Here is a 25574-nt window from a genome sequence, read left to right as displayed (position 1 = left end):
CAACAGGACCTCCGTCTTGTCTGGATTGAGCTTCAGTTTATTGGCCCTCATCCAGCCCATTACCTCGGCCAGGCACCGGTTCAGTACAGCCACTGCCTCACCTGGATTGGTGGAAAACGAGAGGTAGAGCTGGGTATCATCAGCATACTGATGGGTCCGCAGCCCACACCTCCTGATGACCTCTCCCAGCGGTTTCATGTAGATATTGAACAGTAAAGGGGACAAAATGGCATTGAGAAAAGAGCAACATATTAACCTGCATCCGGCAGTACAAGCCTCTGGTCTTCCCAGTAATAACGACAGCTTGCCGTCTTTTCACAGAAAGTTCATTAATGGATCCTTAGAATGACAAATGTTAATGTCATAGATTTGACCGGTCTTCTCAAACCGGAGACCTTCAAATATGGAACCCTTCAAATATGTTGTATTATGGACTGGGAATGATCTGAGATGTCATGCAAGATACCTGAAGGGCACCATTCTGGGGAAGGCTAGAATAGACTTTCTTCTTGTCATCCCAGTTTCATGTTGGTCATTTTTTAACATTTTGTAGAATTTTACAGTCATCCTTCTTTCCCCCCGCCCACCACCTTCCAGTGCTTCATCAATGTGCAACTTACGACTTGCTGATATGTTTACAGGTAGAAGAGCATGGGTCAGTATGTCCTGAGATGGAAATTGATTGTCCTTATAAACAGCATGGCTGTCCTACAAAGGTACTGTACTATGAGACAAACATCCCTTGTGTTCTATTAGAAACTGCTCAAAAACACAAAAAGGCTAACAAGTGTCTTGTCTCCTGTCTCACGCACTCTCTATCTCTCTTTGGCTGCCCCTGTCATTTGGGACTGGTTTAATAATCTGAGTAAATCACTGAGGTTTTTCCCCTATTACAGCTAGATTTTATAATACGTTAAGGGAATTTTTTTATTAAAACGTGGTTTATAAGTCATTTGTCTTGGTTTGTTCTTTATTTTCTTGTTTTAGATTAAAAGAGGAAAGCTTTCAGAACATGAGAATATCTACTTAAGAGACCATATGCTACAAATCTTAGACAAGAACTCAAAGCTGGAAGATCAGGTGTAGTGCATCATTCATGTGGTTCCTCCAAAGCCTTTTAAACTTTTGGCAGGAGACAAGCAACTCTTCTTAAAGTTCAAGGTGGCTTGAAAGTGGCTAGATGTGCCATCGCATGGTCGCAGCATGGATGTGGGAGTCAGCTTGTTCCTTCCAGTGTTCCCTGGGAAACGCATGGGAGGAATGAGGGGAGAGGAAGCGGGGAGGAAGCAGACAGCTCACAGCAAGCCCAGTTGTCTATCGGGACCACATGGGTTGTTTTGCACAACCAACCCACTGTGGCATATTGCCAGGGTGGACTAGTGTGGCATATAAACATGCCCACTCATTTTAGTTCTCATACAATGCAAAGATTGCAGTGAGGGGCAGCTGGTTACTCAAGAGGTGAGTATTACCATTTTATGAGAGCACTTCCTTCTGATCTCCTATTGTACTCAGGTTCATATTTAACCACATCCTGGAAAACAATTGCTTGTGCATGTTGGTTGGTTACTGCAGCATGCACCAGCCGCTTTTTTGAAAAGAAAAGTATCTTCCAGGATGTGGGTAGAAACTAATCAGGTGAGGTTGCATGCAGGAAACGCCACTAGACCTCTGGAAATTTTTTAAAAAGGGAATCTTGCACAGTGATTGAAAGCAGACCCCCGCACAGCTTGTAATTCCCCCATGCAGCCAGTATTTTATGTTGTTGGCAAAAACAGAAAGTTTATTAAGCTCTTGGTTTGCTGCCAGAGCAGTTTACAAGGCTTAATGGAAGTTTAATCAAAAGACTCATCCCATCTAGTATGAAAGGGGCCTCCTGTGAGTTAGGTGCTTAAAGTTACAAAAAGAAAAGGTTCTTTCATTCAGTCTCCCTCCCTCCCTCCCCCCCCCTCTCTGGTAGCCCAGTTTTCTCATGTATTTATGCCAGCTTGAGTTCACACCTTTAATCTTCTATTTTGTAGATCTCAGACCTTTATAAGAACCTAGAACATAAAGAAATAAAAATCCAGAAGCTAACAGACATGGTTAAAAGGTGTGAAAAAGAATTCAGGGAGTTTACACAGCTGCGTGATAAAAATAGCAACTTGCTGGCAAGCACACAGGTAAGACAATTCTCTTAATATCTTTACTGCCTCCTAATACACACACACAGTGTGTCTGCAATAAAATACTTGCTGTCTAAAATCAAGTATTGTGTGCATCATAATAGTTTCTGTTAATGTGTAAAGTTTCTGGGTGTAATTTAGACTGGAATTTATTCATTTGTCTTTCTACATTTCCATGCTGAAAGCACAAAACAGAATTTACATTTTTAGAAATTTTATCATTACCCATTTTTTTCTGTGCTCCCAAATCTTACATGAAAGGTGATGTGTTTTTTTACTGTGGTCATATGCACAGGGTCATGCCCAGACAAGTGAGATGTACCTTGGAGATACAAGACGGGATTTCATGTACTAGATAAGAATCTTTATTTATATAAACTCTGTCACTGTACATGGCATTTCAAATTTCCATAAACCAAATAAAGCTAGTGCCTTTTTTGGAGGAGTCCACAGCCTATTTTTTCCATTGAGAAAAATGACTGTGGGAAGGAAGATGGCAATAGGATCAACCATTTGCCCAGAAAGAATTGTCCCAAGGCATAGTACTATTGCATAGATCCAAACTGGCAACAGAGTTGGAGCCACAAAATTTTCATCTGCATCCAATTGCAGAAATAGTGTAGGGAAGGAAAGACATATCCTGAGGCAGATGGAAAAGAGCACATGTACAAATGAAGCATCCACTCAGGGAATTAGTGAGTGGGTCTGAATCAATGCGGACAAAACCTTCCGGCTTATCCACATGACCATTTTTCACAAGCTGCTGTTAACATGCATTTATCTATTTTCTGTTCTACCAAATGGGCAAAGCTCTATCTATTAGGTTTTTCATTACTTTCTGGAAATAACTTGGGATATTGCCATACAGACTGCTCTAACCTATAAAAATTGAGAAAGGAAAATTAGCTTTAATTAACTTTGTACTGTCTATTTTGTTGCAAGTGGCAGGCAACTCGTGTTGAAATGTGGCTTGCATTCCCACATGACTGAAGTGAGATACATGCAACTTTGCTTGGGTAGTATTCATACTCTTGCATGAAAAAGATTGCTGCTTAACATTCAGGAATCATAGATCCACAAGCTAGCAACAGAGTTCAGAGAACAATACACCTTTGTGGCTGTCAGTGAGCCTTACAATGCTGAATAATGCAATATTGTCTCTGCAGTAAAACTAAAATAGAATTTCACTTACCATTTTATCCAGTCACAGAATTCCTGTGTTGAAGTTGTTTATAGATATTGAATAATAAACACAGGAATGAATTCAGATCATGAAGACAGCTGATTAACCAAATACTAATTAAAAAGAAAGGACTCAGAAGAGAAATGCACTCTTCATATAGTCAGTGATTGAAGCTGTAAAAATAACTCCAGCTTCTGTCTGTGGGTTTTCTTTAAAATTGTGGTATATGTTTTCTCCTTTTCTCTTTTCTCTCCATGCCCCATTGACCATCTAACTGGAAGACTCTAAAAATTCACATTGATAAATCTGCCTGCCTGGAAACCCAAGTGAGACAGCTGGTACAAATGGCAAATCAGCAGAATAAATTTGACCTGAGATCACTGCTGGAGACCCTTGATAACATAAAGCAAAAAGTTGCACTCTTGGAGTCAAATGACCAGCGTTTAGGTATTTCTGGGATTGCTTTGTTTCTAAAGTTTTTGGATGTTGCAGGGTTGATGGACTGCTGCCAGTCACAACCAGTAGGAAGCATCATGACGAAATCAGTTTTCAGTCACTTTTCTATGCTATTTAACATAAGTGTCTGACTCTAGTAGCAAAAGTATAATCTGTTTAAAAGAACTAATAATCCACTAATTCACCAAAAGGCACTTAACTTGCATGCAGTGGTAGCAGTAACCACATTCTGCGTTCTCATTTTTTGTTTGCTTCCCATCTGCATCCCCCCACACTTTCCCTTGGTCATTCAGAACTGTCTGCTTTTCCTTCCAGGTTAGGAAACAGTGAGGTTCAGCAAACCATGAGGGTTATGGCGCACGGCTGCCTTGCCTTCCCCATATACTTTCCCTCGGGTTAAAGAGAATGGTAGTGCTTGGATCATTGCATGCCTAGCTTTAATTTTGGTTGCACATGGGTAAGACTGTGCTCTGAAGCTTCAGGTGATTTGAAAGTCTTTTGTAGGCAACAGTGTAGAATTTAAAATCATTGTTTTGATTTTATATTTTGTAATCTGTCTTGAGACGTTTGTGAAAAGACGGAATAAAAAATGTATTAAATTAAATTAAAAGCTCATGTCATGTTAAAATGGACATACCACGAAGTCCTCACTTCAGCATTGCAGAGAAAGACCGGGGTCAAAGAATGGGAATGTCCTTAACCCTACACATGATCAGTGTCAAAAGATTCTGAAAATCCAGTCTTAACTATTAGATACTGATATGTGAATAGTTACTGCTAGACCATATAAACTTCATTTCCACAAGTATTTATACATTCTTCTTCCACCCATCCACCTCTCCTTGTCTCCCACAAATCCTCTTAACATTATGTATCTTTCTTCTTCAGTTGTTTTGGAACATTTGTCAAAGCAACATGACTGCCACCTTAACAAACACAGTGCACAACTTAAAAGAAATGAAGAGCGGTTTAAACTTTTGGAAGGGACAAGTTACAATGGTAAACTGATTTGGAAAATTGTGGACTACAAAATGAAGAAGAAAGAGGCAGTGGAAGGCCACAGTCTCTCCATATTCAGCCAACCTTTTTACACCAGCCGTTGTGGATACAGATTATCTGCTAGAGCATATTTAAATGGAGATGGTTCAGGAAAGGGGACACATGTTTCCTTGTACTTTGTAGTGATGAAAGGGGAGTTTGATTCCTTGTTACCATGGCCTTTCAAGCAAAAGGTTACACTTATGCTTCTGGATCAAAGTGGGAAGAAAAACCATATATGTGAAACCTTCAAGGCTGATCCCAACAGCAGCAGCTTCAAAAGGCCGGAAGGAGAGATGAACCTTGCCTCTGGCTGTCCTCGGTTTGTTGCACACACCACACTGGAAAATGTAAAGAATACCTTCATTAAAGATGACACACTCTTCCTAAAAATAGTGGTGGATTTAAGTGACCTTGAAGAATTATGAGAGAACATGGAAGAGAACTATTAAAGGTGATGTCTTGGTAACCACTAGATTCTTTCAGACAATGGGTGAAAGCTACTCTTCAGTCTCCAGGCAGATTTTTATATACTCTAACAGCCTGACTACTATTTTTGTACTTTTTCAAAGTTGCATTAAGAAACTAGCCAAGTCTCTATGAGTTTTGATTAGGAAAACTTGGTATTAGAATTTTTCTACTTGTTTGAAACTTCTTAACTGGGTCACCTTCTCAGGAGTGATAGAGGATGTTCTAGAATCAAAAGGAACATTACTAAAGGTGCTAACTGCTAAGGAATATTCTATATATTTCAGTAGGTTTACAAAAACAAAACAAAAATATGCTAAAGTTACCTTCCTCAATAGTCACACTGTGAGACAATTCCCATTTTCCCACTGCCACAGTAGCCAGATCCTATGCATATTTAGACAAATTTAGTATTGCAAAATTCAGCTGTTTACTCAATTACTGGTTGACTGAATTTACTGTATTCAGGACTTAGTTCCAAGTAAAGTGTGTACCGAATTAATAATTTGTAAAATATCCTTGTGAACATGAAGGTATTGTGGAGTGGACCACATTCATAAAAATGATCTCAACAAAAGTATAAGCATAGATTGTGAACCTAGTTTATTGAAAGTTTTGCAGATTGCAGGCTTGTGGCACTCTGGTGTGCGTACATGGGTGCATGTGCACAATTTCATAATCTGATGGTTTCATAATTTCTGTAAAGGCAAGTATAGGGTGGAGCTGAATAAAACAAATCCAATCTGAAATCTTAATAGAGTGAATAATGACTTTTAAGTAGCATATGTTCTTTGATTTTACTGGTGCAAGACATAAGCAGATCTAGACTCTTGTTAAACAAGTATAAGTGTTTCTGGCTTAGTCCTGTGTAAAAAGCAGATCAGAAGTACTTGATTAGTTGAATGGGCCTGGGCTCCATAACAACTGCCTATTGTTGATATTATTGACAATCAAATGAGGCATTTTTTTTTATAAAGAATGTAAAATGTTTGCTTCTGGTATCCCATCTTCTGAAGCTTTGAAGCCCACTGTGGGACCAAATTTTCATCACTCCCCTTTATTAATCTGCATGCTCCATATATCAAATTGTATGAAAGCAATAAAAATCATCCTAAATTTTTAATAACAAGACTTGATATCATAACACAGAAAAGCACTTTACAAAGGTTATTATTTCTACATAAATATAGTTGAGTGTATTGGTGCCCTAGAAAAGGGAGTTTAACAGTTCTATTCACATAGAAGTTAATACATTGTAACTGAAAAACATACATTTTTCAGGCTTATTTCAGTGAGTCTTTTATATTAAGTGTAAGACTAAGAAATGAGAACACTCAAAAGGGATGCGGAAATGTTTATAATGTGTGTTGTCAGGTTTTCCCTCTGCCTCCCTGTTGCCACTTGATATCACTTGGCTCACTAGGCCTATGTGAACATTTATTACGCTGATGTAGAGGAGCTTTCAGGGAAGTTTGAAAGGATGAACCTTTAATAAATATTGTAATGGTTTTTTGACGTTGGCTGTGTAGTGTATTATAGCAACTCCAAAAGCATGCACACTTAAGCACTGATTTCTTTCATCTTTAAAACTTATGTTGAAATTACAAAAATAATGCTAGATGCTTTTCATGGCTTTGAGGTCTTAGACCAAAGACTCTGCTAAGCATTTTGAGAGCCTGGCGGATGAGTGAATGTATGTTCCATACTCCTAATAGAACAATCCTATGGCTCCCAGACAGAATTCAGGGAGCTATAGGATGGGAGAGACTACTTTTTCCATGGCTGTAAACCAAACTACAACGAAGGAGGAGATCTGATTGCGGATCTTTGCCCACTGTGCTCCTGGCCCCTTGCAGAAACTGTCATGGCAGCTCCTCTTTGAAATTCAGAACTGGAAAATAAACTGGATTGGCTGAGAGGCCTAACTAGCTTTCCCCCCATCTCTCTTCCTGTAGAGGAAACATAGAAATTGAGTGAGTTAGAAGGGACCTCCCAAGCCATCTAGTCTGATCACCGGCTCCAGCTAGCTCCGCTCATGACATGCCTACTATGTGCATGTCTATCCTATCCTTGAACAACCTCACCAATGGGGCTTCAGCCACTTCCCGTGGAAGCCCATTACATACCATTGAGATCCTAACTGTCAGGAAGTACTTTCTGGCATCCAAATTGAACCTTGGTTAAAGGATAAAGGACTTAAAGGTTGTCAAAGCTTCCACCCTTTCCCCACCCATCTCTTGCCATCAGTGCTTTGGACGGAGGGCTTTGAGGTCAAAGGCCTGATATCAAGCATCAGCCCCTTAGGATTGTCTTCTAGATTTTTCCTCACATCTTATTCCTGTTTCCTTATTGCTGTAGGACTTGTTACCACAATAGCCAAACTAGAATGGACAAACACTGAAGCAGGAGGTGTTATTACATATTCCTGGAGATTGCCATGTTCTAAAATAATGTTCACCCTAAGAGTTCAAGTGCCAAATTTTATTTTAGAGAAACTATACAGGGACAGGTGAAACAGGTGGGGCCAAAAATACAGTTTAAAGCTACATTAGCTTTAAAGCTCTTGTTTTCTGTAACTACACCTTTGGTCAGGCATATCAGCCTTTAAAATGGGACAAAATTGCACAAGCTAAGAAACTGTGAATAATCCATGGTTAGAAGAAAGGGGTAGGGGCCAGGGGGGCATAGTTGTCTGGAAGAACTCCAGAGAGCCAGGTTTGCCCCCAAGAGTAGGTGGTTTGGACCTCAGACCTGAACTTCTGCATGCCTGCACTAAAGTTGGGTTTCTAGATAGAGATGTGGCAAATGTATCAAGCAATATCCGATCCATTACTAGTGCTAAAGTAAATTATGTTGTCCTAGTGTAGGCTACTGCTAGTGTTTGCTTATGCAAAAGATTCCTCTAAAAACCCTTCACATCAGGGATGCTGTTAAAGCACTAAAGATACCATGCACTAGCACAATGTAATTTACTTTATTGCTCATTCCTAACAGAATACTTTATTACTTTTATATGAATGTCTTGTATATGAAGTTTTTGGGAAATGACTTATTTATTAAAACTGTCTTCATGTTTATAATGCTGAAATTTGTGATTTTTAGGTCAATGATTTTCTAATTCTTTTACTATTGGAATTTGTAGTCCCTTTTTATTCTGTTTAGTAAGATGAAAATTGCTATAGACATTCCATTTAAAAATTAACACCTGTGCTCTGTAAAGTTTACATTTGCACCAATTTGTGATATGCCTTTGATGTATTTATTGCTATATTTATTGCTTTTCTCTATCTACTTCTGTGTTTTATTAAGTATTAAAGCAATATTCCTCAGATAACTCTCAAAACACAAATATTTTAAATTGCTGACTGTAAAAATGCTGTGCTAAGATACTACTCTCCTTAGTGCCTTTTTTCTATAGATACAGCAGAATGGTAAAAACAAGAGGGAAAATAACATTGTGTGCACCATTCTCATTTTCTAAAGTGTTTAGAAAGGGACCTATTTTTATTATTGGAAAGTTAATTGGCACAGAAAATGTTATCTGCCAATGAAGTAAATTCCATCTAGTTTGGGCTCAGGTGCAGACCTTTTCCCAGAGCTGACTAAGGGGTGGGGGTGGGGGGAGAACATTTCAGCTACTTGTCTGCATGCATTCTTGTTTTTCTGAAAAAGCCCCTCTATAAATAGAAGCAAAGCCATCCAAAATAACTGCAAACTGATCAAACTGTTATTCACCAAAAGTTGCAAGGAAGTTTAAGGGCAAGTGTATTGAAGGAACCTTTGCTGAAGGAAATGCCCTTTTGTCTCAGAGTTCATTCTTGGGTATTACTCCTGATTTTGAGAACTGGTTAGCAATAGATTCAACAAACTTTTTAGCCCTGTATACAACTGGTATTTTACAGTCCTTTGCAGCAAGTGCAAAGGTTAGAAAAAGTTTTGAAATAATTAGTCACATAGTCCAATTTGAAATTTATTTATTTGTATTTATTTATTTCTGTGAGCCGTCCCAAGGCTATATAGCAAGGGGACATATAAAAGCATATAAAAACTTTAAATAATAAATAAATTGCTTAAGATGGTCCATGACCATATTGAGAATACAAGATATACATATAGCCACAGATATATACACGTGGACCATATATAATCAATCAATTCTTTAACATATCTAAGAATGTTAAATGGGCTCTCAAGAGCAACCAGAAAACCCTTAGGAATCATTTCAGTAACTATGGAGATGTTTGCTAAACAATAAGAGGCATAACAAATTTGTCTCTACCAGGTAATTCAGCTAATAAAAGTATCATCAGTTCTCATATTGGAGCTTCTGTAAAGATTAGTAGGACAGAAGTATTACAGTTTTTAAACTGAAAACTGAATTTAGCTAAGGATATTAAACTTGGTTCAAAGTGAGAAACAGCTTTTGCCTTTTCCTTGCCTAGAAAAAAAAGTTCAAATGAAGAAATAACTCTTACCATTTTTATATAGTGTAGAATCTTCATGCAGTTACTTTTATAGAAATCATACTAAATTATAGAACAGTAGCAAGTTTCCTTACATTTATTTTGACTGTCTACAAAGTACAGATGCTCAAATCATATATTATGTTTAAGCCAGTTTCCAGCCACATACCAGGACTTGTTCTAACAAAAGTTCCTGAATCTTTTATAGGCCTTGCCTCCAAAACAGGAACTACATTATAATCTTAGCAAGAAACACTTATAAAGACCTATGCACTAATCAGCCATGCTTTGCAAAACAATCTTTGAAGAGTTGCTAAACTGTTGTAAATCGGCAGGAGTGCAGAAAATCTGTGAAGCCACCACCATTTTAAAGGATGATTAAAATTATTACTGTTGATGTCCCTGCTAGCCAGGTGACTTATAGACCCCTAAACCATATGCCAATAAGGTTCAGCAAGGCAGAGATTCATTTGGTTCCTTTATTCAGCTGAGAAGAGCAACCAGGTGTCAGCTTCCCAGTACACAGGCAGGAAGCAACACCACAACACATTCCATCAACTCATCCTTCTTACAGCTTCTTTCTTTCTTACTGTTTCTCACACAATCTCACCCCCATTGTTCCCTCATCCAGTCACCTCCCAGGGTCTGCCTGACCCTTTGCCCAGTCCCCTTACGGGGTCTGCATGTCCACTGCATGCCTGTCCTCGTGGAAGAGGCTCTCTCCATCCAATCCCTTCACAGACGGAGTGTGATCACAGCGTGCCAGGCCTTGCGTAGGGAGTCGTCTTCACACTACCCCTTTGTCTTGGGGGTCCTCCTCTTCACACTACCCTTATCTTACCTTATCAACATTCTTTTGCCTCCCCTTTTTCTTCTCCAAAGCAAGCAGTTATACAGAAAGCAAATGGCGTTAACTGAGCTAACCAAGCTTTCAAGCAAGCAGCTTTTTACAAAAGCAAATAGCATTAGTTAAGCTAGAATTAAATAACATTAGTTAAGCTAATCAGGCTCCTTCAATTACCATGATGATTGCAATAAAATTATTACCATGATATAAGTTTATACTAAACTTATCCGTATGGATTCCTGTTGAGATCCCAGTTGTATAATTTCCTCTATTTTGAAAAGTCTATGATCTTAGTTTGGAGTAATTAATAACCAGATGACTCACAAATATGAGCAAAAAGCCTTCTTGATACGTTATGATCCCAGTCTTGAATGTGCCAGTAAAACTGAGCCATCCACACACAGCAGCAGTTGAAACCTTGCTTTGGCTAGTTTGGAGCATGAAAATCAACTGATTTTAGAAAAGGAGCTAAGTTATTATACAGATTGAATGAAGTGGGAGCTAATGCATTTGCCTCCCTGCATGAATTGGCAAACCAGCAAGCATATAGCCTGGAACAGCTGGTGCATCTATTGGAATAACAAGGGCCACAGCAGATGGACTTCAGTGTCTTCAGCAATGACTTGTAATTTTGCATGCACAGGGGAACCAACCATACGGGTATCCAGTGCTTTGCTGAGCTGTTGCTGCCAAGGCAGGAGCAGTGATGGCAACAATATTCATTTCTGTCTGCTGTGCTTTTTCACCCTCTCTAGATGGGCCTATAAGCCTTCTACAGAGGGGATGCTAGTGGAGACTGGGTCAGGACTGGATCAAACCATAGGGTTGTTTATATTTTGACCTTTTCTCCCCATCCCAATGAAATACCTCCTTTCTGAGTACTCCAAGGCTGCTTTTCTGACCTCAGGAAGTAGTCAGCATGTTTCGTTCCATGCAAGCTTCAAGGAGGCAGGGGAATTGAATACTAAAGTCCCCCTTCCAAGGCCTAGCAGTGCCTGAGGGTTAGGAATGTGAACTCTGAAAAATGCTATGGTCCTGGGATGTCCTCCCAAAACCATAGGATACCTCACCCCAATTTCAATGTAATTATACTCTAAGTTCATTTTGTATTTAACTTGTACTCATTTTGTACAGCTATATATAAAGATGCCTACCAAGTTAGCATAATAATGTTTCTGATAAGGCCACCTCTAGTCCATGAAAGTTATATATACTATATTATGATCTTTAGGTGAAAACATATACTACAACTCCTAGTATTCCCCAGTTACCATAGCTGGCAAATACTGGAAGTTGCAGGATTAAAAAAAAAAGTCAACACCTTCAAGGTACTACAAGCCACCTATTCTACCACTGATCACAATTACCTTCTAGTTTTGTCTACATACAACATTCTCACCTACTAGATCCACCTATTTATTACCAAGATTCATTTATGTCTAACTCTATTTAACAGCTCCAAATAGGAAAAAAGTGCCCCAAAGATATAATTAACATCCCTGCAAATATTCTACACAGTGCATCACAAACTGTACAATTATCATCCTTAACAACAATACATAGAAGCAGTTCTGGGTACCTAAAAGAAGCAAGATTCAGACCCATAGGATTAAAAAAAATGACAGATTTGCATATACTAATTTACATGTGCAATACCTGCATACTTAGAAATAGTTACTTTACATTTTAGAGAAGGTAAGCTAATTAACCTCATGCTTGCTTTCAGGATGGAATGGCAATGTCCCAAATTGTGCCTTCTTAAAACTTAGCCTCCACAAATGCACACTTTTCTTTGGTCTTTCAGACCAAATACAAATGGAGTGGATGGAGTGCCTGGGATCAGTTGTTGTTAGTCACGAAGTCGTGTCCAACCCATCAGGACGCCATGGACAACATTCTTCCAGGCCCTCCTGTCCACCATCTCCCGGAGTCCACTCAAGCTCACACCAACTGCTTCAGTGACTCCATCTAGCCACCTTATCCTCTGCCGTCCCCTTCTTTTGCCATCTATTGTTCCCAGCATTAGGCTCTTCTCCAGGGAGTCCTTCCTTCTCATTAGGTGGCCAAAGTATTTGAGTTTCATCTTCACTATCTGGCCTTCTAAAGAGCAGTCAGGGTTGATCTCCCCTAGGACTGACTGGTTTGATCGCCTTGTGGTCCAGGGGACTCGCAGGAGTCTCCTCCAGCACCACAATTCAAAGGCCTCAATCCTTTGCATTCAGCCTTCCTTATGGTCCAGCTTTCACAGCCATACAGTGCAACTGGGAAAACCATAGCCTTGACTATACGCACTTTTGTTGGCAGGGTGATGTCTCTGCTTTTTAGTATGCTGTCTAGATTTGCCATAGCTTTCCTCCCCAGGAGCAAGCGTCTTTTAATTTCTTGGCTGCAGTCCCCATCTGCGGTGATCTTGGAGCCCAGGAAAATAAAATCTGCCACTACCTCCATTTCTTCCCCATCTGTTTGCCAGGAAGTGAGAGGACCGGATGCCATGATCTTAGTTTTCTTAATGTTGAGTTTTAAGCCAACTTTTGCACTCTCCTCCTTCACTCGCATCAAGAGGCTCTTTAGTTCTTCACTTTCTGCCATTAGGGTAGTATCATCTGCATATCTGAGGCTGTTGATATTTCTCCTGGCAATCTTAATTCCAACTGGTGATTCATCTAGCCCCACCTTTCTCATGATGTGCTCTGCATATAAGTTAAATAGGCAGGGCGACAGTATACAGCCTTGCCGAACTCCTTTCCCAATTTTGAACCAATCAGTGGTACCATGTCCAGTTCTCACTGTTGCTTCTTGACCCACATATAGGTTTCTCCAGAGACAAATAAGATGGTCTGGTACTCCCATCTCTTTAAGAACTTGCCACAATTTGTTGTGATCCATACAATCAAAGGCTTTAGCATAGTCGATGAAGCAGAAGTAGATGTTTTTCTGGAACTCCCTAGCTTTCTCCATGATCCAGCGTATGTTGGCAATTTGATCTCTAGTCCCTCTCCCTCTTCAAAATCCTGCCTGTACTTCTGGTAGTTCTTGGTCCACATACTGCTGGAGCCTAGCTTGTAGGATTTTGAGCATAACTTTGCTAGCATGTGAAATGAGTGCAATGGTACGGTAGTTTGAACATTCCTTGGCATTGCCCTTCTTTGGGATCGGAATGTAAACTGACCTTTCCCAATCCTGCGGCCACTGTTGAGTAAAGAGCTTAAATGTCAATCAATTTCTTTCTTCACTGAAAATCTTTCTTAGGACCAACCCAAGTTCCTAATTCTTACCCAGCTGTGGATCTGTATGCCACCCTTTGTTTTTGGTTGTTTCAATTACCAAAGTTACTGATCGCTGTGTTTCTTTTGAGATTAAGATATTGAAACTATCTTCAGAGTGGGTAAGGCAAATTGTAGCTCTGAGAACATTTATTAAGAAGCAAGACTCCAACCCTACATACACTTACCTGGGAGCAAACATGTTCAGAGCAAACCTGATGTAATCCTGGATGAGTTTCCTAACCCTCAGATCTCTTTGTACTCCCAGTTATTTCTCAAGCCCACATAATTTCCTGTACCTTCTCAGCCACCATTTTTTCACACAACAGATCTCTACAGCTACGACTACATACAAGGCTGGCCCAAGACATTTTGTTCCATGAGGCAGAGCAGAAAAGGGTGCCTTTCCTAATATCTCCAAAGTCGTTTCTGTCTCCAAGGCAAAAAATCCTGCAAAGTTACATAAAAGCAGCATCTTTCCAAGTATTTTTCTGTAGAGCAAACTTCTTATACCCCTATCCTCCCACCTATCCTATTCACCTTTTCTAGCATAGTGAAAATTTCTGATGCCAAGGAAGGCCACACACTCATCAGAATCTGGCCATGTGGATCATGCAAAAACAAACAAGGTCTGTACTAGAAAGGAGGAGGAGGAGGAGGTGCAGACACAAGCAAGCTAAGGCAAATCAGTTAATTTAATCCTCTCTGCAGGCAAACCCCAAGGCAAGGGGTCTGGGCCAGCTTGAAGAAAGTCTCTGGAACCTTGTATGTGAGCAACCAATACACCTGCTCCTTTTTTTGCCAGAGCATTGCTGTCTACAATGGCTCAGAACACGAGTGCCGTTGCCCATAGTAACTGGCTGGGCAGGTCTCTGCAGACAGGCATGCTCCAATAAAAATAGATGACAGTGGTGATTTGGTGATTTCAGACTGGGGAAGGCTATGTGGCAGCCTCCCTTCTCATTTAAAAGGACAGTTTCTTCATTTTACACCTCATCTTAATCTGCTAAGGAAGTGAGTCCTAAGTAGTTGCATAGTAACAGCAAAGGTGCTAAGCTCAGAGGGAGGAAGCAGACTTTTTTTTTAGGCAGATGCTGGCAATTGGCCAGTTCTAAAGGTCTGGGCCATGCCAAGATGCCTCGCTCCCAAAACTGCCCATGATAATATGGGCTTATTATGGTATCTTAAACCTTATTGTCCCAATACGATGTAAACAAACACCTGTTAGAGAAGGTAGACAAGTGAATGAGTTTATGGAAATAATGTATTTCTGAGATTTATATGCTACCATTGAGGGTAAGCTCAAGTTTCAGTAATCTATGCTCTAGTGATTTCTAAGTTACACTACTGCAGTGTACTTTACACGTGGCTGCCATCAAAGGCTGTTCAAATTTGCAGCTTGTGCAAAATGCAACAACCAGAATAATAACTGGGACTGGAAGGTTTATACATAAGACCACTTCTGGCCAGCTTGCACTGGATACATTTACACTTCCAAGCCTGATTCAAGCTGCTGGTTTTAACCTATAAAGTCTTACACAGCTTGGGACCACAATACCTGATAGAGGTGCCTCTCCCAACAAAAATCTACATAGACACTACACTCAGCATCCAAGGGCTTCCTCTAAGAGCTGCTTCCAAGGGCAGCCACAAAAGGAAAGGCCTTCTCAGTCAGAGTTAAGGTTAGGCTTAGGCAGAAGTGCTCAATTCCTACTTTGCCTCAGTCTTTTCCCACAAGAAGAGAGTTTTAACTATTTCACAGTCACATTTTGATTTTGATTTCGCTCCTGTTTTTGATTTTATTTTGTTTTCATTTGTGAAACATTATTGTTGGTTTTATGCACATTTTTAATTATTAATTGTTGCATTGTTTGATTTTTGTAAGCCCCCCAGGCACTTTTGCATATAGGACAAAGTATAAATATTTTAAATAAATAAATAAGAAGATCTACAATGAAGAGGAAATACAAGCTAAAAATGAGGGATGGCAGCCCGAGATTGACAGACAACTGATCAAGAAATATCTAGATGGAGTAAGCACATCCAAATCTCCAGAGCTCAATGAACTCCATTCCAGAGTCATAAAAGAGGTAGCAGAGGAACTCTCAGAACCACTATCTATTACCTTTGATAAATCATGGAAAACAGGAGAAGTGCCAGACAACTGAAGAAAACCTAACATTATCCCCACCTTGAAAAAAGAGAAAAAAGATGAACCTGGGAACTATAGACCAGTTAGCCTGACATCAATGCCTGGAAAAATCCTGGAGCAAATTATTTAAAAGTCATTCAGTAAGCCCCTCAAAGAAAATGTAGTGATTAATAAAAGTCAACCTGGATTTATCAAAAGTCAATCTTCTCAGACTAATTTAATCTCTTTTTTTGACTGGGTAACCTCCCAAATGAACAGCGGAAACACTGCAGACATATTCTACAATGAATTTAGTAGAATTTGTGACATAGTGCTCCACAGCAATATAAGCAAAATAGCAAACAGTAGACTAGATAGAAAATTATTAGGAGATTCCAAAATTGGCAGCTAAATTGGACACAAAGAGTGCTCATCAATGACACCTTCTCAAACTGGAGAAAGGTAACTAGTGGGGTGTCAAAGGGTTCAGTCCTAGGCCTAGTGCTCTTCAACATCTTTATTAATGATTTGGATGAAGAAGTAAAAGGAACAACAATCAAATTTGCAGATTATACAAAACTAGGTGGAATAGCAATCACCCTGGAAGACAGAATGAAGGTCCAAGGTGATGTTGATAAGCCTGAATGTTGGGCTGAAAGGAACCATGTGAGATTCGAAAGGGATAAAGGCCAAGTTCTCTACCTAGGAAAAAGAAACCAAATGTATCAATACAAGATACATGGTTCAACAGAACTGAAAAAGACCTTGGAGTTATTGTGGACAACAGGCTAAATATGAGCCAACAATGTGATGCAGCCACAAAAAGGGCAAATGCTATTTTGGGATGCATTAATAAAAGTATTATTTCCAAATCAAGGGTTCTCTATACTCTTCACTAATCAGACCTCATCTAGAATTCTGTGTCCAAATCTGGGCACTACGATTTAAGAAAGATGCAGAAAAACTAGTAGAGGTCCAGAGGAGAGCAACAAAAATGATCCAGGTTTTGGAAACAAAGCCCTGTGAGGAGACACTGAGAGAACTGGGTATGTTCAGCACTGAGAAGACTGAGCGGGGCCATGATATCACTTTATTAGTATCTCAAACGCTGTCACAAAGAGGAAGGACAAGATCTCTTCTCATTCATACCAGAGTGTAGGACACGGAATGATCAGTTCAAATGGCAACAACCCAGATTCAGGCTAGGTATCAGGAAAATTGCCCTTACCGTCAAAGCAATATGACAGTGGAACCAGCTGCCTAGAGAGGTGGTGGGCTGTGCCACACTAAAGACATTCAAAAAGAAACTGGACCGCCATCTCAGGGGGATAGTGCAAATTGGTGTCCTGCATCAGCAGGGGGTTGGATCCAATGTCCAATTCTACTTGGCCCCCTTCAACTCTACTATTCTATGATTCTATGACTGTAGAAAAATCTTCTAATTAAAGCCCACCTTGTGTCAACCATATTATCCTTTCAGCACTACATTAAGACAGCCCTCTATGCAAAGGCATTAAAAGTTGAGGCACCCAGGTCAGTTTTATGCTTTATTACATATTGTTTCAGTTGTGTTTTAAATTTCAAACTTTGCATTTTGGAAACGTTAGTGGTTTTATTGGTATGTTTTAGGCATTGCTGTAAACTGCCCAGAAAACTTCAACTACTGGGCAGTACAAAAATCATCTAAACGGTAGTCTCCCAAGGCAGCTTAAATCAAAACCACAATATATCAAATGAAAAACCACGCCAGAAAGCAGTGTGGTGAGGTGGTTGGAGTGCTGAAATGGGGATCTGGGGTGTCCAGTTTTGGTCCCCACTCAGCCTTTAAGCTCACCCGGTGGCCTTAGTTCAGTTACAGCTTCTCAGCCTAACTTGCCTCTCAGGAACGCTGTTGTGAGGATGAAATGCAGCTATGTAACCTGCTTTCGGTTCCTCACAAACGAAGAAAGATGGGATATAAATGTAAAAAACAGTAGTAAATTCAAAGGAATTCGGGGGCGGTGTACGTCCTTCGCCGCCTCCCCACCTTCCCTCCTTACAAACAACCCTGTGAGGTGGATTACTCTTAAAAACAAAAAGGGGAGGGAGACACCCGGACTCCTACGTGGGAGTAAGCCTGATGGAAACGCCAGGAAGCCTCCCTCCGCGGAAACGGTGCCCCGCGCGACGGCTGCAGGCTCGCCTCGGCCCGCCACGCCGGCAGCCCCAAGCCGAGCCCGCCGGGCTCTTCCCAGCTCATCGCCCCGGAGCGCCAGGAGGCGCCAGGGGGAGGTGCGACCGGGACTACGTTCGCCTTCAGCCATTTCCCGGATGTGGGCCTCCGCCTCGGCCCGGTAGGCGGTGTGCTCGGCGTTGTGGTTCCGGGTTCCCGGAGAATCCGCGGGCGGCCACGGCGCCTGCCGCTTGCGACCTGTCCTCTTTGTGGCCTCCGCCGGTGAGCAGCGTCCTGAGCAGGCCGGAAGAGCAGCGGCCGGCGAGGCGGTGTCGCGTCGCTCCCGGCCTAGCTGCGCAGCGCCTGGTTCTTGAGGCGCTTGATACAGATACGGTAAATCCCTCCTTACTAGCAGAATTTCGTAGTTGCTACTACTTTACTACCCTTGCCGACTTCCTGTTGGGAACGAGTTTTAGAGAAGTAGCCGCCTTCACGGACTTCCCGTGCAAAACGAGGCGTTAATCCTGAAGCAACTAGACGGCCTCGCCGCTTATAGGGTGATACTCAATGTTAGGTCCAATTAGAGTAGACCTGGTGAAATAAATAGGACTTAAGTTCGACTTGCATGGGGTGCAACGCCTACTTCCACTTAGCCTGTCGTGGGCGGGAAGGTTTTATCCTTGTAGACACTAGCTGGTGGCTACGGACAGCCGCCGCCGGCCGCCCCCGCCCCCGCCCCCATCTCGCTGCTGCTGTGCTGGGGATAAGCCTGCCTTCACTTCGTGGGGGGAAATCAAGCAAAATGAGCTCGTTCTGCCGCGACAATTCAGTGCAGCATGTGGTGTGCTGAATAGTTTTCTCCTCTTACATGCACTCGACCTTTAGCATAGAAATGTCAACAACAATTCATCATGAGTTAGTTTCTCTAAACTTCTTTATTATAGATAGATAGATAGATAGATAGATAGATAGAGTTGAACAGGTGCATAACCTTGTCTTTATTTTTTGTTCTCCTGTCCTTTGTGTCCCATATTCATTCCATTGTTAAATTGTTGACTGCACATAATGTGGCAAATCTTTAAGCAATTGATCAACAATTTGCCAAGGTTGTTTGCTTCCACAATTCTGAAATACATGCTCCATTCAGCTTTACTGGAGATTGTTCTATGGGTTTTGAACTCAAGTGATGGGCTGATTCACCTGACACAGCTGGCTTATTGAGGGTTCTTTAACCTACAATGAATTGCAGGGCTAGCTACATGTAACTGTCATTTTAAATATGCACCCCTCATTGGTGGTTGCAGTATGTTTTAAGAGCCTGGCCATTAGAGTTATTCAAGGTTAAACAACCTTACATAATCACTTATTAGTACCAGGATTGTGCAAGTGTTGTTTAACCCTCAACTCATGATAGCTGGTTTACATAAGACGTGAATTCTCTCCCAGTAGGACATAGTCAAAACAGTGGCTAAACATACTCAACATGCTCCATGGCTCAATATGGGTTAACCCATGCTGACCCAACCATGTAATGAAACCAGATTAATTATGGCTACAGTTATGCCTGGTTTATTTATTTATTTCATTTTACTACTGCCCAGACAGTCAAGACTGTCTGGGCAGTTAACAAAAGTTCTCACTTAGCAACCTATAATATTGAATATTTGGGTATTAAATGAGTGGGAACTTGATGGCCTGGGAGATTCTTTCTGACTTACTAAGTTTCTATGAGTATGGGTTGTTGAATCATGGGTTGCAAATCTTCTGGTGTGATTTAAAAATGGGTTGTTAACTGTGAACAATCCTTGAAGACAATCCATAGTTTGTTGATGGGTTGTAAACTCTGGGTATTTCATAGGTAACAGCCAAATAATAAACTAGGGTTTGCACATAATGGCAACTCTGATTCAACAACAGCCCGCAAATTAATGACAGCACATACTTAGCCCAAATAATCTGGGTTGTTATATGTGAACAAGGTTCTTAATACTCAGCTTAACTGTGAGTTGTTTAACCCACAATTAATCAATTGTCTTGGTTTATAGTTAACAAACCATGATTTAATTAACCATGTTTTGCTTAATTTTGGGTTTGTGGTATGTGTGAATTTGGAGCTATCCATGGCTTTGTAACTTCACACAATCCATAAAGATAATCTATGGTTTGTAGTGTTTTGGACCAGGGACCATTATGTGCAAACCCAGAATCTTGGGTTGTTTATAGGTTGTTTCACCAAAATGCACAAATAACAGGCAAGAGTGCTCATAAAACCCAGCCTCTTCATCATATGCCATTGCTGCAATGCCGCAAAGGCAGCTGGAATACAGGGAAGGAGTAGGGAAACAAGCATTCTATTACTAATCCTATGTATTTATACCTGAAACAAAGCCCACATGCTTTCTCTGTTTACCTCTGCTTCCTCCATTATTTCTCTTGTACTGAATTTTAGATTATAGGTTCCTCAGGGCAGGAACATGGTTTCTTGTTCTCTGGAAATTATAATGCATATTGACTTTATTTAATTCACAGCTTGCTGTCAACTAACAATAACATTTCCTGGATCCAATGAAATTGCCCATAGTCTGTGAAAACTTTTTCCTAAGGAATTAACATAAGACATTGCATTCATTTTGTGTTTGCTGTAATAAATTAACACTGCTACGTTTTTAAAAGTAGGCAGAATGATTCACATAACCAAGCTACCATGGCTAACAGACAAGAGAGTTCATCTTGGGATAGTTTGGTCATCTGTACACGCTTGAAAAGTATGATTGAAGTGTGTCTATTAAGGTGCAACACTTACGTGACTTACTGAAGTATCTACTGAGTTACAAAAGAGTCAGTAACATGTAGCACAGATGTTCAGATATTACTCACTTAGAGCATTTTAACACAACTTCTAACTGTTCTTTAAGAGAAGGGGAGGATTTCTAAGTGCCTAATGCAATAGAAAAACTTTTCAGGAACCTTTTCTGGCTTGCTGGTGCATGCTTTTAGTACAGTACCAGGGGTGGGCAGTGGGGAATATATTCCTTAAATGTGAGGAAGGTTGCATGACCAATATTACAGCATATACTTATTCCTTCTCTAGAGGGATCTATAGCATGGTTTAGGCTTACAGGGTCTACTCTACTTTATTTTTAATAGAACTATACCATCCACCAAATGAAGCCTGGTGCAAAGGATTGACACTTAAAGGGAAGCCCAGGAATAGTTCTGAGTATCAGAACTGAAATGGAATTCATTGAAAAATCCACACCTGGTTACCACTAGCTTTCTTCCCTTAATGGGAGAGGGGGAGTCATTTTGTTGGCTGAATTTTCTAAACAATTATGAGTCAGAAATCCTCACCTGCCTACCATAAATCAGAGAATTAGTAAAGTCTAGATTCAGGTTTACAATCTGCCTATGTCCTGTCTTCATTTCACTCAAAGGAACAAAGTCTAGAGGCAAGAACTTCAAACAAGTTACATTGTTGAAGGATCAGTGATGTAGTCATGAAGATCATTCATTCTTTACTCCAAAATATTACTTTAAAAGTAGCCTCCATTTTGCGCTTTGGCTGTTTACTTTTGAATAACATACAGTCTATATTACTGACTGTGGTGTATCAAATCCAGAATTAGAATCCATTTCAGTTGTTTATATTCAAGAACCCTGACAAGGTTGGTCTTTCCTATTAATATAAGTATTAGAACTGGGTAATGAAAATACGCCATCTCAACTATCCAGGCAGCTTCCATTTGCTTATAGAAAATACTTTCGTGTTGTGTGTGTGGTGTGTGTGTGTGTGTGAGAGAGAGAGAGAGAGAGAGAGAGAGAGATAAATATATCTGTATGTTTCATAGATATGGATAACAGACATGAAGAAAAAGATGGGTCACTATGTGCAACATCACAAGAGAAGACAAAAGCCAGAGGTAGGTAGGTGTTTGGCTATGACAGTAGCTTTTTATAGAGCACATTACTGGAGTGCTGCACTCTGTATATAAGTAGCATATCATTGGATGCAATGCAAGCCAAGGACAGCTTTGCATGGCACTGTTTGCTGTGTCTGAATGAGTCGAACCTTTTTCCAAATGGTTCAGCACCTGTCCAGATCACAGGTTCACACCTCACCACACAACACATCTAGGTTCAGTCTGCTCTGTGAAGTTTTTTGAGGGCTGTGTGAACTTGTGGCAGAAGTATTAATCAGACTTAAGCTCAGGGTAACTAACAAGTATTGTTTAAGAAGTAATAGAGAATTATGAAAATGTAAATGTAAAGCAAGAACCCTCTAATACACAAAAATAAAAAAAACCTAACCAGTCTTCTAATGTTTTGTTTTGTTTTTTCCTTTAAGAGAGAGAGAAGAGGAAGCGAAAACGTAGCAGAAGCCGGTCATCCTCCATTTCTTCCACTACATCATCTAGTTCATCCTCCTCTTCAAGTTCTTCTTCAGGATCCTCTGCTTCACGTAGCAGAAGCAGTTCCACTAGCGCAGGTAAAAATACTTTAATTGTAGAAAATCATTGACAAAATCAATTGTAGAAAATTAATTGACAAAATCATTTTGAATGATGGTTGCATATACTTATATCAATTCAGCAAATACTGAGAATTTCAGAGACCAAATCAAGTGTAAATGGATACCCAAAATGTTAGGCATCTACTTGTGCATTGTTTTATGATCTGCACTATTGTGAGAAGCACAGCAGAGATGCTATATGGAATTCTTCCGATGTTGAAACTGAAGGTAAAAAGAATACATGTAAAGAGCAATCACAAAGAATTGACCCATATTGGTCAATTTTAGATTGTAGGTTCTTCGGGGCAGGAACATGGTTTCTTGTTCTCTGGAAAGTATTGTGCATATTGACAGCGCCTTGTGAATTAAATAAGATAAACATGAGATACACATGCATCCTAGCATCTTCAGATTACCAATTAACAAATTATCAAATTTAAGCTGAAGATCAGAAAGTTTACCTTAAAACTATTAGCAAGATGAAAATCTAGATTGTTAATTGTTGAACAGCTGTGGGACTAGAGGAGCCTCACTGGGTTCATGACAAAGAATCAGATTTGGAAAGGAGACTTTGATTGGAAGTCATCCAAAGGAAAGATAAGTATGATGGTTACAATGATGCTTAAAAAGTACTTGGTTTTGGGTTAAATGGATATCTTTGCTCTGAAGTAAACTGAGGTTGCTATAGCTCTCTGTTTAAAGATTTTAGCTGCCCAGTTGAACTTTCTGAGCATTTTCCTCTCAGCAGTTACTCTCATCAATGCCCTTTTATTGTTTCTAAACTTAATAAATTTATACAGAAGTTTGTAGATTTGACACAAGAGTTATTTGAAAGAAAACTTGGCTTAGGCACTCGCTTTCCTTGAATTTCCATTTAAAGCTTAACTGACACTGTTTGTTCATTTGTTTGTTTGTTTATGCACATATTTAAATGCCACCTATAACTTCCTAGGGGGATTACAAACAAGCTGTTGAGATGAGATGATGAGGGGGAAGGTTTACTGGAGAAAACCATCATACTAGGGAAAATCAAATACAGAAGAAGAAAGATCACATGGTGTTGCGGTGGAACAACTCAGTAAAGAAAACCGCAGCCTTGAGTTTTAACAGAACTGAGCAGGACTGTCTAGGGCAGGACATTTTGGCAGACATTCATTCATAGGGTCGCCATAAATTGGAGATGATGTAATAGCACATAAAAACAACAAAAAAATTAAAAGCTTGTTTTTCTGAAAACAATATTTTTAAAATTCATTAATTAAATGAGGCCTAATTAAAATGATGAACTTTTATTCAGAATTGAAACCTGAATTTTTATTCTGAGATAATGCCACTTTCAGCTTGGGATCATCTACCATGCAGATAATAGCAAAATTGCTATTAAGAGTGAATGTCATCCAGTTCTAGTCTAGATACTCCTCAGAGAGGCTGCCTTTGTGATGAAGAGCTAGCGCATGATCCCCAGCCCCACTGTACACACACTGGAACTGCAGATAACATGAGTTCTCCATGCAAAGCTTCGTATGTCCCGTGGTCAGATCTAGCAAACATGCCCAATTCTTCCTTTTAAAAAAGAGAGGGAGAATGGGAAAATTCATGCAAATTTGACATATGACCCAGAACAACATTATGTGTCTGTACGTGGTGTAAAGGAGAAGCGTGCAGGCAGTGTCCAGTATTGGCAGTTTGCGAGCTCTGAACTTGCTGCACAAGTGGGAATGAGCACCAGAACAATGGGATACTAACACTTGCTAGCATGGTCAGGAAACTGCCAGCCCTGAAATGGGGCAAGTTGGTGGAGCTTCTTTTTGCAAAGTCTGCAGACTTGTCCTACTCGAGAGCAGTTTCTGGTTGTGCTAGCAAGTGCTGCTTTTTGGTGATCACTCCCACTAGCATAGCTGCAATATTTCATATTGCCCATTATGTTCACCACCACACAAAGGCTGTTGATGTGACACTGCAGTTAATGTCTGAATTTGTCCACAGTAACTTCTGAATAGTGGAAGATAGTAAGTAGGAAAACCATTTTTTACAGCCATGTTTGTATGTCTGAGGGGAATGTTAATGTCTCAAGCATAACGACCCTCAGGTAATAACTTCTGGATTTTTTACTTCAATACTTATTCTTCTTTTGTTCATCTCATTGTTCAAAGCATAACATACTGTCATTTTTAATAGATTCTCCCAAATCAAAATCAAAGAAGAGGAAAAAGGAAAAACATAACAAAAAGGTAAAACTAAGATTAATCAAATGAAGAGCAGAGTACATTTAGTCTGTACTCACTGTAGAGTAAAAAAGGATGCATGTGCTTAGTTCAGCCTGCCATATAATTTCTGAAAACACATTGTTTTGCAGTTTTTAGTATCACTGTGGATTCAGCAGGAAATGATTTGCACTCAACCAGTATAATGCTGTGGTGCTCTGACCAACTTCCTCTTAACAGCTTTCATTTGTAAGAGACATATGACAACTTCCCACAGAATATCCCACCCACCTTTTTTTCTCTTAACTTCCCCTGACAATTAGCATGAACTACTGGTGTCATATGACAGCTGCTTGTCTTTCAGCTGACTTGGTAATTAACTGGTGAACTCCAGATCCATGGAAATGTATCTCTTCTTATTCATTTAACTCACCAGGCATGTGACTAAAGACCATATAGCAGTGATGTTCATATGATGGGTAGTTTTCCTACTGAGGGAAATCACAAGGCCAAGAAGGCCAATCGGGAGTTGATGCATCATGAGAGGACAAGGGTTTGTTTACAGGTAACAGTAACATGCACAAGCATCTGCCCTGGGACACGCCCATCTCACCGGCTCCAGTATGCGACCCATGCTCTGCATACTGTAGGTTGTGCAGCATGATGTGTAAACATGAACTGCGAATTTAGAAGC

General features: G+C 40.2%; 2 protein-coding genes across 4 annotated transcripts in view; both read left to right on the top strand.

The window, feature by feature from the left end:
• TRAF5 (TNF receptor associated factor 5) overlaps window positions 1-6278 on the top strand; it is a 38026-nt gene extending 31748 nt beyond the window's left edge. For all 3 annotated transcript variants that reach the window (XM_044429111.1, XM_044429112.1, XM_044429110.1), the window contains 5 exons: window positions 642-716; window positions 988-1080; window positions 2022-2162; window positions 3630-3795; window positions 4693-6278. In XM_044429111.1, the coding sequence (XP_044285046.1) occupies window positions 642-716; window positions 988-1080; window positions 2022-2162; window positions 3630-3795; window positions 4693-5270 (1053 nt within the window). In that variant the 3' untranslated portion in view covers window positions 5271-6278. The remainder of the gene's footprint in view (window positions 1-641; window positions 717-987; window positions 1081-2021; window positions 2163-3629; window positions 3796-4692) is intronic.
• An 11855-nt stretch (window positions 6279-18133) lies between these two features.
• Window positions 18134-25568, top strand: LOC123022868 (corepressor interacting with RBPJ 1-like). Its single transcript, XM_044428965.1, has 4 exons — window positions 18134-18559; window positions 22015-22090; window positions 22512-22652; window positions 24855-25568. Exons 1-4 carry the CDS (start codon window positions 18134-18136, stop codon window positions 24929-24931), a joined length of 720 nt encoding a protein of 239 aa, XP_044284900.1. The 3' UTR covers window positions 24932-25568.
• Window positions 25569-25574: the final 6 nt, after the last annotated feature.

The sequence above is a fragment of the Varanus komodoensis genome, unplaced genomic scaffold (assembly GCF_004798865.1).
Source record: "Varanus komodoensis strain SLA01 unplaced genomic scaffold, ASM479886v1 scaffold2, whole genome shotgun sequence".
NCBI lineage: Eukaryota > Metazoa > Chordata > Lepidosauria > Squamata > Varanidae > Varanus > Varanus komodoensis.
Note: the sequence above shows the minus strand (reverse complement) of the source record. Positions and strands in the feature narration are given on the sequence as shown.

Excerpts from the sequence above, each read along its gene's own strand:
- LOC123022868 (XM_044428965.1), top strand. The coding sequence starts at position 18,134 with ATGGAAACGCCAGGAAGCCTCCCTCCGCGGAAACGGTGCCCCGCGCGA. Across the intron at positions 18,560-22,014 it reads AGGCGCTTGATACAGATACG|ATATGGATAACAGACATGAA; the intron begins GTAAATCCCTCC and ends TATGTTTCATAG. Across the intron at positions 22,653-24,854 it reads AAGCAGTTCCACTAGCGCAG|ATTCTCCCAAATCAAAATCA; the intron begins GTAAAAATACTT and ends CATTTTTAATAG.